This window comes from Falco punctatus (assembly GCF_963210335.1).
Source record: "Falco punctatus genome assembly, chromosome: 6".
NCBI lineage: Eukaryota > Metazoa > Chordata > Aves > Falconiformes > Falconidae > Falco > Falco punctatus.
In genome coordinates, this window is record NC_137585.1 from 38,287,074 (window position 1) to 38,303,562 (window position 16,489).

At 48.1% G+C, this 16,489-nt stretch overlaps 1 protein-coding gene across 3 annotated transcripts in view; it reads right to left on the reverse strand.

Annotated features, from left to right (window-relative positions):
* Nucleotides 1-10,750: 10,750 nt before the first annotated feature.
* Nucleotides 10,751-16,489, reverse strand: part of LOC308066156 (retinoic acid-induced protein 3-like) — a 28,912-nt gene continuing 23,173 nt past the window's right edge. For 2 of the 3 annotated variants that reach the window (XM_080393140.1, XM_080393141.1), the window contains one exon: nt 15,353-16,184. In XM_080393140.1, coding sequence (XP_080249266.1) covers nt 15,994-16,184 — 191 coding nt within the window. In that variant the 3' untranslated portion in view covers nt 15,353-15,993. Of the gene's footprint in view, nt 16,185-16,489 lie in introns of all 3 variants that reach the window. The other variant, XM_080393142.1, reaches the window with a different exon arrangement.

Consider the following 16,489-nt stretch of genomic DNA (forward strand, 5'->3'; position numbering starts at 1 on the left):
CACACCAATACTCATACATGGGAAACTCGGGCTGGAGGGGGAGGAAAAATCCTGTGGAGGTGTGGGAGGGAGGAGGCTGATGCCCTGGTTGTGCTGTCTCGTGGGAGGGTGGTGTGAGGGTGCGTTTCGTTGGACATAGCATCTTGTGTGCCCCCCACCAGCTCACACACTTGCCCTTTGCCTTGGCGAATGCTGGAAGGGGAGGCTGCCAGACCCCTTCCAACAGAGCTTATGCTGTGATGGCTGCAGCACAGTAAACGTAGAAGAGGAACCAGAGATGCCTCCTGGCTTCTCCAGCCCAGCCCTGAGCCAGACCATGTCTCCTCCCTACAGCAGGGCCCAGGGAATAAAGATCTCGCTGGACATCCCCAGCACAACTGTCCTCCCACTGTGTTGCCATCTGCTTTGCACAAGGCTTTCGTGGACAGCAGTGCTCTTCTTCTGAGGACATCCTCAGCTCTGCTTCCCAGGAGAGGTGAAATCCTGAGCTGCAAGAGCAGCTGAGACGTCTCTAAGCACCCCTCCCTGCCCCAGGGAAGGGAAAAACAGAAAGGCAGATTTCATGAGATACTGCATTTTGGGAACCTGGCCAAAACCACCCTCCAGTTGGGAATCTGCCCAGCCGATTTCAAAACAATGAAAGCAGCCCTGCAAGTTTTGGAGTGCTTGTTTGATCTGAATGGGGAAACAGGGTCTGAAAGCAAACAAAGCTGGAAAAAATGGGTATGGTTTCAGGCATATGGGGTACCCAGGGGTGTTTTTGTTCCTCCCAGGTGTATCGGTTGGTCTGGCTGTGTGTTGACCCTTACGTAGATTCACGCCCCACCTCTACCATCTCCCTGAGCATGGCAGTGGCACTGCTCACCTTTGGGGCAGGCAGTACCCTATTTCCAACTTTGCTCTTCAGATGCATGCTCCAGGCATGGCCGGTATCAGCTTTTTAATGATTGCCCAGGAGACCTCTCAGGATCCAGGAATGAAAGCCAGATCTTGAACCAGGGGTATCATTTGGCTGGAGACAGCTCTCCCCAGAGCTGGTTTGTTAACAGGTAAGAAGGAGTTCATTTATTTGACATTGTGATGGTGCTATTTCTGAATAAGAGAGAAAAAGAGAAGTTTTTTCTTTTATTAGCATATGATTTAGTTTTCAGCTTCTAAAAATTTGCTTATTTTGAATGGAAGCCCAGAATGCACAGAATGTAGCATAAATTGCATCGATATGGACAGAGATTTTTTTTTTACCTTTCAAGTTACTCCTGTTCTTGATGCCAAGGCAGTAGCATTTGAAAAGGCTCTGGATGTTTTCCCTTTCCCTAGAAAGAAATATGTGAAAATAACAATCCTGAAGAAACACTGGAGGCAACGGCTTCCAGATAACTCTACTGAAAGCAACAAGATACAACCAGGCACACCAGGGAGATGAGGAAACTGGCGTGGGAACTGCCATCCAGCCAGAGAGTTTCCCGGTGACTGCAGCTCCCTGTCCTGGGACACACAGCAAGGAGATGAATGGGAGCTCCCTGGACAGTCCTGATGTGAAGATAAATGTATTTTTTTTCCAAAATGTTTGATCCCATAATCCCTGAATCCATTTATCATAAATTGCCATTCAACAGCCCACTGTTACACCAAACTCTTCTGGAATGAATCCAGCTCCAGAATTATGACAAGCTAAAAATGGTGTCTATTCCCATGGCTATAGACAAAGAGCTGCTACTCAGCAACAAATGTACCATCAAGTGCCATAAAAATAGCCCCTTTCGAATTATTCAGTGTTTGGGACTTGTCATTTCGTAGGGGTAAAAATGGATCCACTTTGTCACAAAACATACATAATATGTATTCACAGCTTTATAAATAGTATTTATAAGATTATGTGTATAATTTTATCTTAAATTGATGCTGAGCAAACAGACAAAGCAATCAACAAGAACTTAGCACACAAGTTTTGTTCTGAGAAATCTTAGTTGCTGGTAACACCTTAGATAACTGTAAGACTTTTGTCTTAGAGATGCGGATGTCAAAAGAGGCTTTCCTCCCCTCTCCTCTTCCTTTCTTTCATTAAGACAGCTTTAGGGAAAAAAGTTGAAATTACTGGCATCATGGCAAATGTGATGGCTCTAAGCCAATGCAGCAGCCCAAGCCAAAGCCGTCACCCCACACAAATTGATTCCACAGCTTTAGCTGTTCTGTAGGAGAGAGGTTTCCAAATGCAGGGCTTTATATCACTTGGGGTCCCAGCTCTTGCAAGTGGAGTCACAAATGTGATGGAAATTCAGGTGCTCCAAGCCAGAACTGGGCTCAGTAGCAGGGATATAACTTCAATCGGCTCTTAAAGGAGCATTTGGGGGTAGTGCTCTTTGGGTTCCTCTCTTGTTATTCTGCTTCTTTTCATCTCACTTGCCTTTGCAGCACTGACGTGAGGACAAAGCATTTGTGCTGGTGGGTGAGGAAGATGAGGTCTCACTGGAGGCTCCTGGGCATCTTCCCTTTCCCACTTACTGTCTCTGCCAAAAGGGAGCAGATACAAATATGAAGGCTTTACTGCTGCCCTGCTCCATGGTTTCCTGCATGCCCTCTCCCTTGTGGAGCCTGGCTGCAGGCTGAGGGTCCTTATCTCTAAAGGTGCTCAGTCACATCCTGTAGTGGCCAAAGTCCTAGGGAAGGGTGGGAGCTAGGGGTGGGGAAGGTGGTATCTGGGGAAAAAAATACTGCAACATTGGAGCAAAATGCATTAGAACTCAATGTGAGGCCTTATAGGAGAGGGTGATAATTTTGTTTGAGAACAGAACTGGTTTTATTCACTCACACTTGCCTATCTGTACTCATAAGCACCTGGTTGCCAACATCCAAGTGATAGTTTACTCTGGGTCAGATTGCCATAGCCATCACTGACAGTTCTGTTTAGGGACTACCCTCCAGAGGAGTGACCTGTGGCCCACTGGAAAGTGCAGGGTGTGGAACTGGATGCGTGTGCTGGAGGATGCCACCCTGACACAACATCATGCCTTGGAGCTGTGTTTACGTTTGTGGCACCTCAAGATACAGTGCCTGTGCAGGCATGGTTGTCCTGTCCTGATCAGAGGGGATGAGGCAGTTTAAAAGTGGGATTTAACAACTGAGAGAGGAGAACAAACTGGGCTTCCCAGAATGGTGCAACAGCAGCTTCACCAAAATTCTGAGATCATTCAAATTGTAATCCTTAGAAATCAGCATTGAAAAAATCCTTTTAATGAAATATGACATATTTCAATCAAAAAAAAAAGTCTTAGAATAGTACATTTTAAAAAAAAGTTTTTCCATTTTTTCATATGATTTCACAAAAGTCAATAAATATTTTCTGGGGGAAATTACATCCCTCTTACCATTTTACTTAAATTATCAAATGGTTTCCAGGACAACTTTCCAATAGCACTAGGGTTCACATTTCTACTTCTTAAGGGGTCAGGGAGGTCTTAGTCAGAGAAATCAAGGGATAGACAGAAATGTCAGAACTGTGCTTTGATGTTTTCCCACCTCTTGCTAAAGCAAGAAATATTGCCTGTTAATGAGATAAAAAGGAGGGAGGCTAGCAGGAGATTTATGCCCTCCTGGAGACATGGTGTGCTAACTCTCCTCCAAGTTCTCTCATGCTATTTCCATGGCAACTCCATATAATGATAACTCCCACTGATTTTCTTCTATCTGTTATTTCGGTCCCAGATACTGATGGATCCGAGGCACACATTTCTTTCACACCATTTGATACCCATCGACAACCAAAGTAAATAGTGTCCTAATTCTTCAGACCTTTAGGAAGTGCAGTTAGTTCATAGTGCTTTGGGGAATGCAACTGCAGAGCTGGACAGAGCTGAGACAGGAAAATCAGTATTACAGATGCTCAGAGGTAGCTGCAAAGGATGAACGCTCATTGTCAGCCTAAGGTGACAGGATTACATCCCACTCGTGTCTTTCTTCTCCCCTTGGGGTACTAGCTGGAGGCTAAGTAGGAGGCCACGGGTGTGATGGGAGGTTGGATGGTTCGGGTGCAGGGAGCTGTATCTCAGCTGTCCTGCCTACAGAGACAGGAGGTCACTGCCTGACTGGGAGACACTCCCATCCCCGTTGCTGTCTGTTCATGATTGCAGATCTGGTTCAGCTCATAAGACAAGGATCACGAGCTTCTCCCAGGCAGAGCTTCAGCCAGAGAAATCCTCAACCAAGTGCCTCTAACGCGTGACTTCCTCCCTCTTATGAAATCTCTGCAGCAAGCTGCTGCTGGCTGATTTTACATAGAGGAAGTAGCAGGCATGCAGCTTGTTCTGGGAAGTCTGTGATTGCTTCATCTAGCTAATGGGACAGGACTGGAGTGGAGAGTCCACAAAGAACCTGGAGTACAGCTGCCAGCATAGGCTGCATCCAGCTTCTGGGCTAGAGCTGCAGTTCAGTCAGTGCTAGGGAGGACAGGACAGTCTGGATGTGAAGTCCTATCCCAAGCATCCCCTTTCTTCATGCCCTGAGAACAACCAGGTATTCTGGCTCTAATAATTTCTTCCTACAGTGATTCCCATTTAAGAAAATCACCAATGCCAGCTGAAAAGGCACCCATCTTCAGGAAGGTACCTTAAACCCCACTGACTTACACTTGATAGTAGTGCCCCTTCTGAGTAAGGCTGCTGCTCAGAAGAGCTGTCCTACTCTTTTTAGTCCCCCCATCCTGTAAATCAGTGTTGGTGAGAGCTTTGCTGGGACTCAGGCTGTTCTAACAGATGGAGAGGCTAATTATGCAGGAAGTTATTCAGTTCTCTGCATGCAGAGAGATTTGCAAGGATGAGAGCATGTCAAGGATCAATGCTCCTCTGCTGTTAGCACAGTCACGTCAGCTGTGTGGAACAGTGGGGAAGAAGGCATTTCACCCACAGGGACCACGGCCAGTGGTTAAAGTCACTTGGGATTTGTGTTGCCCACTACCCTGGAGAGGTGAGCCATGAAGCAATACAATCTCCCTGCCCAGCTCCCCACCAGTCTGCTGGGTCCCTCTTCCTTCCACCCTTACAAAGAGATCAGGGCAGTTTCGGGTCTGAGATCTTTTGCTGTTTAGCTTCACCTCATCAACACCCAGTGACAAGAATTAATCCTAAGGAAAATGGAAAAGGAGCCAGAAACTCCATGCTGTGATTAGTCCTCACTCCCAGGTTAGACAATGCACTTGCTGGTCGGGACTGGTGTCTATCACTGCCCATGTAATGATGAGCCACCAGCTCAGCTGTGGGTGCAGCCTGTTTGTGCATGAGATGATGTGTGTTTGCAGGAGCTGGTGCGGCTCAGCCTCTGGCTCCCCTGCAGTCACGTCTCAGTCAAGCGAAGGGATTGCAAGCTTATGGAATTATCCAGACATCACCACCATCACAGGGAGAAGAAGGAGGGCACAGCAGTTTGAGTCTTTGCCTGGAAGCGGGCCAGGTTTGCATCTCATCTGAGTGACACAGAGCGATGCACCTGGCCGTGCAGGTGAGCAGTCACCTAGGCATGGTGGAAATCTCCTCTTAACCTTGTGCCCTGAATGTAGGGAACAGCATTTCCCCATCATGCTGGCATGACAGAAGGATAAGCACTTGAAAGGTCTCCTGCAGGACTCTTAGCAATTCAATAGACACATCAAAAACAAAATAGGAGAATTATTAAATACCAGATCTGAGGTCACCAATACAGATTCAAGTCCAGTACCTTGTCCACATGTATTACGATGATCCGATCAGGCCCAAATAATTCCCATCCACCAGGGCAGAACTGGGGTTGAGGCAGTTAGGTTAAACACAGAAGCAAATCTCTGCTAAAGGGAGGCCACAAACACATGTTTCTAAACTCCTTGCATAAAATGTTTCCAAAGTTCATGGTTCTTTATTTCTTAGGATGTTGCTAAGACACATATATGCATAAAAATTATTATTTCCAGCCTTAGACATACAGATGACTCTGAAGTGAGAACTAAAGGCAAAGAAACTTTTGTCATTGATTTTACCAGCAAGAATTTAACTTTTTTGTCCCAGATTTTCACTTCAACTGTATCATCATGCTTCTATTAATTTCAATGTGAGCATTGTATGCACAGTTGGAGGCAGAGCATGCCCCAAAAGCTGATTACATTTGAAGAGCGCACTGTGAAAGAGAAATCAGGCGAGATACTGTCAAGGGTTTCATCTCTTTGGGATCCTGCAAAAGAGCATACAGCTTCTTTCAGCATTTCCTCATTCATTCAATATAGACAAAGTTTATTCCACTTTTAGAGATTACCACCAGACAATAAAGACAAATGATACTCAAAAAAAGACAAGATACATAATGAAACTTGCACCTTCCCCTCCTCCCACCTCACTTGTCTCCGGGATTTGGAAAGAATCACTTGTAGCTAAAGCCAGGGTTGGGCATCTCGGTTTATCTGGCTTTAGTACTCCTCCTGTTGGACGGAAAATGTGTTAGCCACCAAGATATGAAGCACTGGTCTGGTGTGAACTCATTCAAATGCTTTGAATAGGTTAAAAATGGTTCATGACCTATCTTTGTGTGTTCTGGGTAACTCAGCAGAAACCAGGCCACTTGTTCACAGTGGATGCAGAGCCCACAGTGCCCCTGCCTCATTACTGAAGACCCCGATGTCATGGTAAAACAGACGGTTCCAGTTTTCGGGTCCTTACACAGGACAGGCTTTAGGTCATCTTTCAGAGAACACACTAAAGCACAGCAGCTGGCAGAGCCAGTCTCCTAGGACAAGGGCAGGGCAGCAGGGAAGGTGACACTAGCACTGTGATGCTACAAGAGCTGCAGAGGCAGCTCCCAGGACATTTGAAGCAGCATTATAACTGCCCCACAGCTTTTCGAGCAGCCTAGCAGCAGCCCATGCTGTGGAGAAATGAGCATACCCTGGCCCACCAGACTTCTGTCTCACAGCCCAGCAGCTTGTGACACTGCCAGAAACTCACAGATAGATCTGTCGTGCTGTAAAAAAACATGTTTTCATCTTTTCTGTAGATTGCTGGTACAGCCAGGTAGATAAACCCATACATTTTCTATCCTTTCGCCCTCAAATCAGCATACACATCCTTGCATCAGTGACTACATCTGCTTGTGAGGCGATTTGTGCTTAAGAGCTGGGCACTTAATCCTGGCCCTGCCAAGGTCTCATCTCACACAAATTTGCCATTTTAAACCCGAAAGTCTAGATGTGACAAGGGGAACCACAACACAGCCTTGACACATAGTGGTGATGGTGGTTGTGAGTAAGGAGAAGGATCACCAATAGGTTATTTTATCTACCTGCAGCTCCTTGCAATGCAGCTACCTGCTGCATCTCTGTGTAATGAAATTGTCCTGCCCACATTGCTGCCAGGTATCACTGGCTTTGCCACTGGGGATCTCACATCCTGCTGACAGGCACAGTCCCATCTAGGCAGGCCCAGGAACTTGGTGGCCTCCATCTGGGAGGCTAGACAGGACAGGGAGTGGAGCTACTGAGCCATAATCTGCCTGGACAGCCAGGCTGCCAGAAACATGCCCACTTGCCTGTTTGCTGCCCTGCCCCGGTGACTGTCCATCTTACCGTTGCCTCGTGGCCCAAGCTGTCGGGACTGACTGATCCTCCTTGCCCATAGACACCTCAGCAGAGCTGGGCAGGAGGCTCTCCAGGCAGCTGTTTTTCTCCAACAGCTGAAGTGCAGCCAGTGAGGAAGAGGTTAGTTGAAATTAAACATAACTGTGCCTAAAATAAAATAAGTTCAGAGACAAGCGTTCTGTATTGCTATGTAAAATGAGCTCAGCATCACAGTGGAAAAAACTTCATTTGTAGGCTGGGGAGTTTTAGCTTTGGTTTTGTTTTTGCTTTTCTTTCTTTTTTTTTTTTTTTTAATTGGAACATGCTGAGTCAAGGAAATCATTTCATGGGAGCAGAATTGCAAATTTTACCAAAGTTCAATGAAAGGCCATGAAATAACTGGGGTTTTAAAAATGGTTTTAATATTAAAGCTTTAATAAGATGCAGGGGCTTCTCTTTCGTTTTGGTTTTGGTTGGGTTTTTTTATGACAATTGGGAGACCGGGGTGTTTTGTTCTGACCCCAGGGAGGGAGAGACCCCTCAGACTGCCGCAAGAGCCGCCCCCCGGCCCCCGCAGCGCGGCCCGCGCGGCGCTGGGCTCCGCGGCGCAAGGGCTCCCCCTGGCGGTCGTCGACTGAATGGCAGGAGGAGCCGCCCCGGGCGGCTTTAAATCCTCCCGGGAGCTCTTTTCCTCGCGCCGACTTTCTTGGCGTTGCCTCCGCTTCCTTTGCGGAGGCAAAAACCTAAACCGAGACTTTTCCCTGTTTTTGAGGGAGTTGCTTTCCTTCCTGCCAGAATTAGCGCAGTGGGAGGAGGCCCACTGCTCTGGAGACCACCATGGGTACCAGGCGGATGCTGAAAGCATCCCGGACCCTGCGAGCAGCATTGCTCCCTTGACACCAGTCTGAGGTGGCTGAGTTAGGGGCTGAGGGTCACGGCCAGCTCCTTCCGGGCAAACAGACGGTGAGAAAGGGTGGTTCGGTACTGCTAAAACCAGAGTGCCTGCAGGAACAGCCTGTCACTTTGATTATAAAAGGATCCTAGGATGACTAAGTGACACTGAGCAACACTGATGTGCCTAATTTCTGAGATTCAAACATGTGTTTGTTCAGTCTGGCAAAACCAGTAAGGAGCTGATTTGCAGGAAAATGTGCTTTCTTACAGCACTGAGCAAAGAGCAGCACCAGAGTCAAGGATGCTACCCAAGTCCCTTTCTATGACTATAAATCTCACCCAAAATTTTCAGCACTTTTTCACACTCCAGCTCCAGCATTTGAGCCTCACTGCAGACCGTTTGGGGGGCTGGGGGAGTAAACCAGCAGACAGCACCATATGTTGGAGACACAGCATTTTATTTCAGCTCTTGATTAATTCCTTAGAGAACAAGATGCCCATTTTGTAAGCCACAGCCTTTGCTTTCTCCTCAAATGCACCTGTTACTGGTTTGATGGGAGAAAGTCCTTCAGCCAGGTGGAGCCTTGGCTGACTCCAGGGATAGGTGCAGATAAGATCAGCCTGGCCAGCTAGAAGGGCAGCTCCTGCTCCGTGCCTGGCACTTCAGAAAGCCTTTTGCAGAAAGTGGCACTCATATCTAGTGTGGTGCTTCAGCTGTCACCATAGCAAAGGCAAAGCAAATACCAGTTTCCCTAGAAACTGCAGGTGGCAGGGCACGTTGACTTTAAGAAAGGGAGAGGATCCCACGTAAGACAGGCATGGGTGCAGAAGGATGTGTGCTGCAGGAAGGGAGAGGGACAGGACAAATCCCAGGCCCACAGGACCAGGGTGGCTGGAGTGGGAGAGGGACCCCCAGGAGATACTCCCATGACCGCTGTACTGCATTGCCCAGTGCAGAAGCAAAGACTGCCCAGGGGTAGAGGGAGCCAAGTCCCTGTGGTTGGGTGGCCCAGTAGGGGCACAGATTCATTGAGCACAGCTGGTCACCAGCAGCTCAACAACCCCAGCCTGGGTGGAGTGATGCAGATCAGCTGGTACCCAAAGTCTGGGCTTGCTGCTGCAGAAGCAAACTTCTACTTTGCATTAGAGCCCCATAAAGCAGGCAAATGCTGGCAGGGGACCTTGCACTTCTTTCTCCAGGGCTTCCTGCTGGAAAAGGCAGCTGCTGCTGCAGCCCTCAGCTCATGAGTGGCCTTGAGTGCTAGAAACCACCTGCCTTAGAGACAGATCCTTAGGACTGTTCAGTCCCTTCTATTTATAACCACACAAGATCCTCCAGGGCAAAGGGAGTAACTGGTGCTGGGGAAAATGACTGTGAAGAAGGTATTGCCCAGTGGTGCACGCTTGTGGAAATACACATCAACCACATACCAGGCTGCATGAGTAAGGGTGAAGTCAGCAAGTTGAGGGAAGTGGTTATTTCCTTTTATTTAACACTTGTAAGGCTGTATCTGGAGTATTGTGTCCAGTTTGGGTCTCCCACTGCAGCAGGGCTTGATAAAGTGGAACAAATCCAGCAGGGGGCCACTGAGACAGTCAGTTGGGGTCTTCTTGGAGCACATCACTAGGAAAAGAGACGAGGGACCCGCTCAGCCATGAGAAGAAAGCTTAAGGGATCCAGTTGCTCTTTGCTAAGTAAATGGGTGCTATAAAGAAGATGGAACCACACTTTTCTTAGAAGTGCACAGTAAAAGAACAAGGGGTGACAGAGAAGTTGCAACAAGGGAAATTCTGATCAGATGAAAGTTTAATAAAAATCCCAATTAGAGTGATCAGATACCAGTAAAGGGGCCCCAAGAAGCTGTCAGATCTCTGATACTGGAGATATTCAAAGCTTACCTGGACAAAGTCCTGACAACCTGGTCTAGCTGTGAGGTGAGCTTTGTTCAGCATAGAAGCTGGACTAAACCTCTTCAGAGGTCCCATCTGACCAAAATCTTTGTATGGCTCTGTAATTCCACTAAACCTACTAAAATGCAGGAAAGAGCTGGAAACGAGGAGGAACCTGGTGGCTTCTCAGAACCACCAGCTCCCTACACACATGGGATTTTATGCTTTGAAGGGAGCTACACACTGGCAGCTTTTAGATCTCATGCTTGTCTTTAAGACACTGCAAAGCCAGTTCCTCCCTATGGTTTGATGAGAACAGTGTAAGCTAAGCAAGCCACCTGGCTGGGTAGTAATGTAGGCCAGGCTGATGCTCTGATGCTGCCACTTGGTCTTCTGGGTGTTGCAGGCTGTATTGCAGCTACTTGAGGTGGCTGAAGGAGATTGCTCCCAGCTGGTCATCTTGCCTGTATCAGGACCAGGAAAATAGGAGGGGTATCTGCTCTTCAGCTACCTCTGTTTCTGGTCCAGTGTGATAAGATACACTGAAACCTGTAGTGTAGGTTTTGTATGGGAGATCGTCACTGCTGTCACTGGGGACTGGACGCACCATCTGTACTGTCAGCCATATTGCGGGGATGGTCACCTTTGGTAAAGGAGCACCATGCACACCTGGGCCAACAGTTGCCACACCCAAGATGTGGCCATGTGATTCTGTTCCTTAGGGAGCAGATTTGATTAAAGCAATTCACCTAGCCCCGTGAGCCTGCAGAGAGTGGGTGCACAAGGCTCCTCACCAGCCCCAGTTACTTGGACACAGCCTGAGTCACCATTTGACACTGCTCTGTGTTGAATACTGAAACAGGGAGGAGATAGATGACAGCAGGGAACATCTGAGGGAGGGAGGAAGGCAGGGTGGCTACATCACTTATATGGAGCAGGCCAAAGGGGATGCAGCTTTTCAGCATTTGCTTCAGAGAAGGCTGGGGGGTGCAAGGGGTGCCCCATGCTTACCAGGCATCGTGGGCTCCCCACCCCATGCAGCTGCCTGCTGCCTCCCCAGGAGACCAACACTTGCTTTCTTGATCCATGGTCAGCCTGGCAGACATGGGAGCTGGGCATGCTCCCCAACACATCTGCCTCCAGAGCCTGAAGGAAGGAGGACACAACCATCCGCGGCCCCACTGGCTGGCAGCATGCTTCTCTCTGCCTACAACCAGTCCTCAGCATCCCTTGTGCCAGCTGAGTGAGGGGGACCCATTTACCACCCCTATGCCACAGCAAGGGTTACAGGGCTTGTGGGGAGAGGGTGAATCCCTTCCAAAGAAACACCTTGTTTGGGGAGGGTGGCACTGACTCCAAAAGGGGAGCTTTTTTGGCAAGCTGGGGGTATTTGGGATGTGAATGCAGCAAGGTCCTTCCCCTTCTCAGGCCCTGACACCACTGGCCTGAGTCTTTGCCCCAAGGGTTTACCACATCCTCTGTGGCCACCCCTGGCCGACCGCATGGAGCCCTGCAGCCCTGGCAAGCCCACAGGATGGTAACCCTGAAGGTCCTGGGTCCAAGTGGTGCCTCTGCCCTTCTTTGCCATGACATCCCTGACCTGAAGTTCAGCTGATTTTATCCTGCCTCCTAATAAAACTGGCTGTTTTCGTAATCCAGGTGTGCTCCGTGCCAACCCTTCTCCAGTGTGTACATTTCTGGCACTGTGGTCTCCTTGAACAGGCAGAGGAGGGACCAGAAACCAAAGGGCCCTGAAGGCAGTGTACCTGCAGCCCCCACCACTAAGGGAGCTCTGCACGAGAGATGGTAGGGATGAGCCTTACTGGGTTTACTGGTCTTCCAGTGGGCAGCTTTTAAGAAAAACCAGCACAAGGATCAGGCAACCTTCCTGCCTCCTCTATTCACTTGTTCCTTTCAAGTCTAGCCTATCTGGCCCCACCAGTTTAAGATTTCCCTGGGACATGTGTGTGTGTGACTAAGTAGCCAACTGGTTTGGTTTAAACTCAGTTTTAAGGAAAGAGGAAACTGCTGCTTTCCCAAAAGCTTCTTCTGAGGTGTGAGGTATTTGCGGAGTGGCACCACCCCTTCCCCACCAGCACCAAGTTCCACAGAAATTTGTATTTAATTTGACATTTAAATCAGCCCTCACCCAAAGCTGCCTTAATATTGAACAAGTGCAAAATAACTCTGGGCAGATTAGTACTTGTGCCATTACAGAGGTTTAAAAAAATTACTCTAAAAGGCACTGTAAATCCATAGAAGGAGATTTTCACTCTCCGCCAAGCAGCGTGCACAATAACAACCAAGTAATCAAGAAAAACACCATGCTCTGAATGAATGGGGAGTGCATATGGTGTCCCTCATCCCTCCTAGTTCTGCTCTCTCTGGGGCCAAGGTGCATTTGGGAGGCACTTTCTGGTCTGTGGCAGTCAGTGAAGGAGCTGATAAGTGTCTGGGGTGTGGAAAACACATACAGTAAGAGCACCCTTTGCTCTTATTTCTCCTGTTAACCTGTCCCTTTGCTCTACCAGAATCCACTGAAGCAGGGGAACTGACTGTTGTAACACATTTCTGGCTCCTCCTGGGATGTACTCTAGCTACATTTAAGCCATTAATGGCACCACATCAGCTTGAAAACCTAATTTCTTTAAAGTCTGGTATTGTTTGGAACACATCTCTCCTACCTTCAGTCTGCAAGTCAGCAGCTTGCATCATGGCTTCACACAACCCCTTCCCAATCTGCTCCCCAATTTTACATTAGTATCCATGAGTTTTCTCTCTCATCCTCTATGTTACAGGTTTGGAGCTGTGTAGGAGGACAGGAGAGGAGGAGGGGAAGGTAAGCATCATTTCCACCTCAAATTTACTAGAAGGCGGCGTTTTTCTAGTCCTGTGTCCTGCGATGCATTTCAAACCAATGCCTAGGAGGGCTCTTTCTCATGCCAAGGGATACAGAAGACCCAAATGTCCCTGCATTGCCTTTCAGTGCTGGTAGGTGGAGTGGAAAAGGCGCAGCCTCGCATATTGTAGACAGCACTGTGCCTGAGGAAGGGGGTTTACTTGCCAGGAGCATATAGATATGTGGCATGATGTACCATGTAAAAACTCATGGGAAAGGAAGCCTCTAAAAGGGGAAAGTAAAGCCTCATACCATCAGGAGATTTTAAATATTGTCATCATTGTCATCATCATCATCGTTACCATAATCATAATTATTTTGCTTTGATATTGTTTCTACTTTCAAATAAAAATATTACATGTGTTCACAACATCAGAAAGGCATATTTTTACAAGCTGAATTAAATACCTACAAGGTCCTTTTCTTTTCTTGATTATGCAAGCGCCCAGCAAGACATAACTGAATAAATACAGGAATATAAACACAGCAGGCACAGACACATGCAGTGATGAAGAGATCACATCTTTCCTCCTGCATTTGCTTGCTGTGGCTTGGTTTTATATTTCTTCACTTCTTAAGCACTTCTAATATTGAATCAGCTTTCTTTATTCAAGAAAAGTAGCACAGAGAAGCTACTAACCCTCTTCTGCACTTTCAAGCAGCTGATCTCTGGTCCATAGTGACGGCTTTGAAGAAGCCAGCACCTCTTTGCCATTTCCCGCCCCCCCCCCAGCTGCAATCTCCCAAATGGCCCACTACAAGCCATGGAGAGCTATTGCCATCACCCCACCAGCCATTAGAGGAGTCATATTCCCGAGGAAGAACACCATTCTCTTGTAGTCAGGCTGTTTGTATTTTGATTAATTAAATATTCCACATACAAAGTACTAAATAAATATATAGCTGTGTTAGATACCAGTGTACCATACATGCCCACTTGGAGAGCCCTATTCATTTACAGATGAAATACCATGGAAAGCTATTTACCAAATACAAAGCAGGCTACAGAATGATTCAACTCTGCAGACTCACTGCTCATGGCCAGGGTGCAGTCCACACAGCACACACGCACGCACACACACACACACATGTGCTCATGATCGCTTACTCCTGGGAAGAAGGGTGTCCACCCTCCATAACCTGGCTGCTTGGGAAATGTTTGTGTTAATGCCACAGACACGGTGGGGAGGAGGCAGAGCTCCAAGGTGCACAGGATTAAATCCCACCAGGGTATTGCAAACAGCTGCATGGAAGAAGTTTTGTCTGCAGGGATCCACAGCCTGGGGTGTCAAGGGTGGGGAGGGGAGGGTTTTCGGTGCTGGCCAGGCACCCTGGGGAGCTCAGCTGGGGCGCGTGGTGAGGAGTCAGAGCTAGGAGATAGAGTGCAATCAGAAAATGTGTCAAGTAAATAGCTGTAGATGTTTTTATGTCTTTAAATTTTCTTCTCCCTCTCCACCGTGGTGTCTAGGTGATGAGGAAGGGGGTCGGAAGTCAACATGAAGAAATAAAAACCAATAGTCTCTCTCTCTCTTTGTCTCTTCTCCACTGATCTCTTGGAGGAGAGCCAGGTGGGGCTGGGAGTGGGCACAAAAATAATGGTGGATAGATAAAAGTGTCCTTGGTAGTACCTGAGATGTGCTCACAGGTGGGCAGTAGTAGGGATGTGTAGGGCTAATGCTTCCACTCCTGACTCTCCTCCTGTCAGACACAGGGTGCAGGCATCCCCCTGAGCTGATCAAAGCAAGTCCTGGCTGGGGCAGAGCTGGTCAGAGACGTGGCTGATGATCTTCCTGCTGCTCCAGCCCTACAGCATTCCTGCTAAAAATAGGCCAGGCCAGGCTCTTCCCAACATGTTCCTCTGTCAGAAAAGATGAGCTCCATTCCATGGAGAAACAGTGAGCAGAGACAGGATGGCCAGAGTGGTTTCTGAAAGCTGTGTTTGAGGAGTGAGTGTGGCCTACAAGGGTGCCTGTGTGGGGAAAAGAGGACCTCTCTCCTCTTTTGTCAGTGGGCGTTGGCTCTGTCTCTTCTGCAGGACTTGTCACCGTGTGGCCTGTGCCGCTGCTGACGGGCACTTGGTCTCTTTGCTCGCTGCGGAGCTGCTACATGGGGCCTTTCCCACCGGTGTAGTCCTGGTACGGGCTTGTCCGGGCCTTGGGCCGAGGGATGGAGAAATCCTTTTGGGGTTCAACGGTCTGAAAAGAAAGCACAAAAGTCTTTACCTTTCAAAACTAGAGAGAATTAATAGGATAGGGCTTTAAAAAAAAAAAGAGAGAGAGAGAGAGGGAGAATCACAAAGCTGAAGGTTTCCTGACAGTGTGATCAATGGAGCTGTGGAAGAGAATCCTGGCACAGCAAACTAGTAATTGAGACATGTCACCAGAGGACATGCAGTGTCATGATGTGACCTACTAGACCTAGCTAGGCTGTGGTCTGAAGGAGGACTGGTGAACGGACATGGAAGCATGGAGACTGCTCACTTTGGATCTGCACTGCAACTTCCAGTGACTGCTGGTGGGAATACATTCAGAGCATGGGACAGGGAAAGGAGCACAATCCCCTGAGGAAAGGGAAGAGGCTGCTGCAGTAACTGTGTCCAAAGAAAGGACTTCTTATGTGATGTAAAATCCAGAAGTATTGAAAACCACAACCTCAGCTTTTGCCTTGGGCCCCTTTTGCCATCCCATGTCCCTGGACATGTCACAGTTCCCTCCCCCCAGCCACAGGCACCTCCAGGAACACGTCATGGTATTGCCCAGCTCCATGCAAAGCACCTGCCTGCTCTGGTCCATCTGTCTTTGCCCCTTCTCCTTCCCTTCCCCTCAGCACCTGAACATTTGACTACATGTGGTGAAAAAGGTGAAGGGGAGTGTGAACTTACCTTCATCTGAAAGTGAGAAGAGTATGGGGAGTAGCTGAGGTCTTCTGTGTCTCCTGAGTCACAAGACAAGAGGTGGGGAAAGTTAGTGAGTTAGTGTTATACGGTATTTTGGAAATACATCAAGGAAGACTCAAAGGGTCTGTGGCTACATTAGCAGCTCCTTTTAGACTGAACAAACTATGCAATATGCAGGCAGGAACGGGTTAGAATCCACAGGTGGGTGATTTGTTAAATATTTCCTTATGAAAGCAGGAATTAATGGTATTGTAAATAACAGGGCATAGGTGGCCTTGGAGTTTAGACACCTCTTGTTGCCTCACAATTACTGTCATCACCACCAGCCAAATCCCTCCCACTT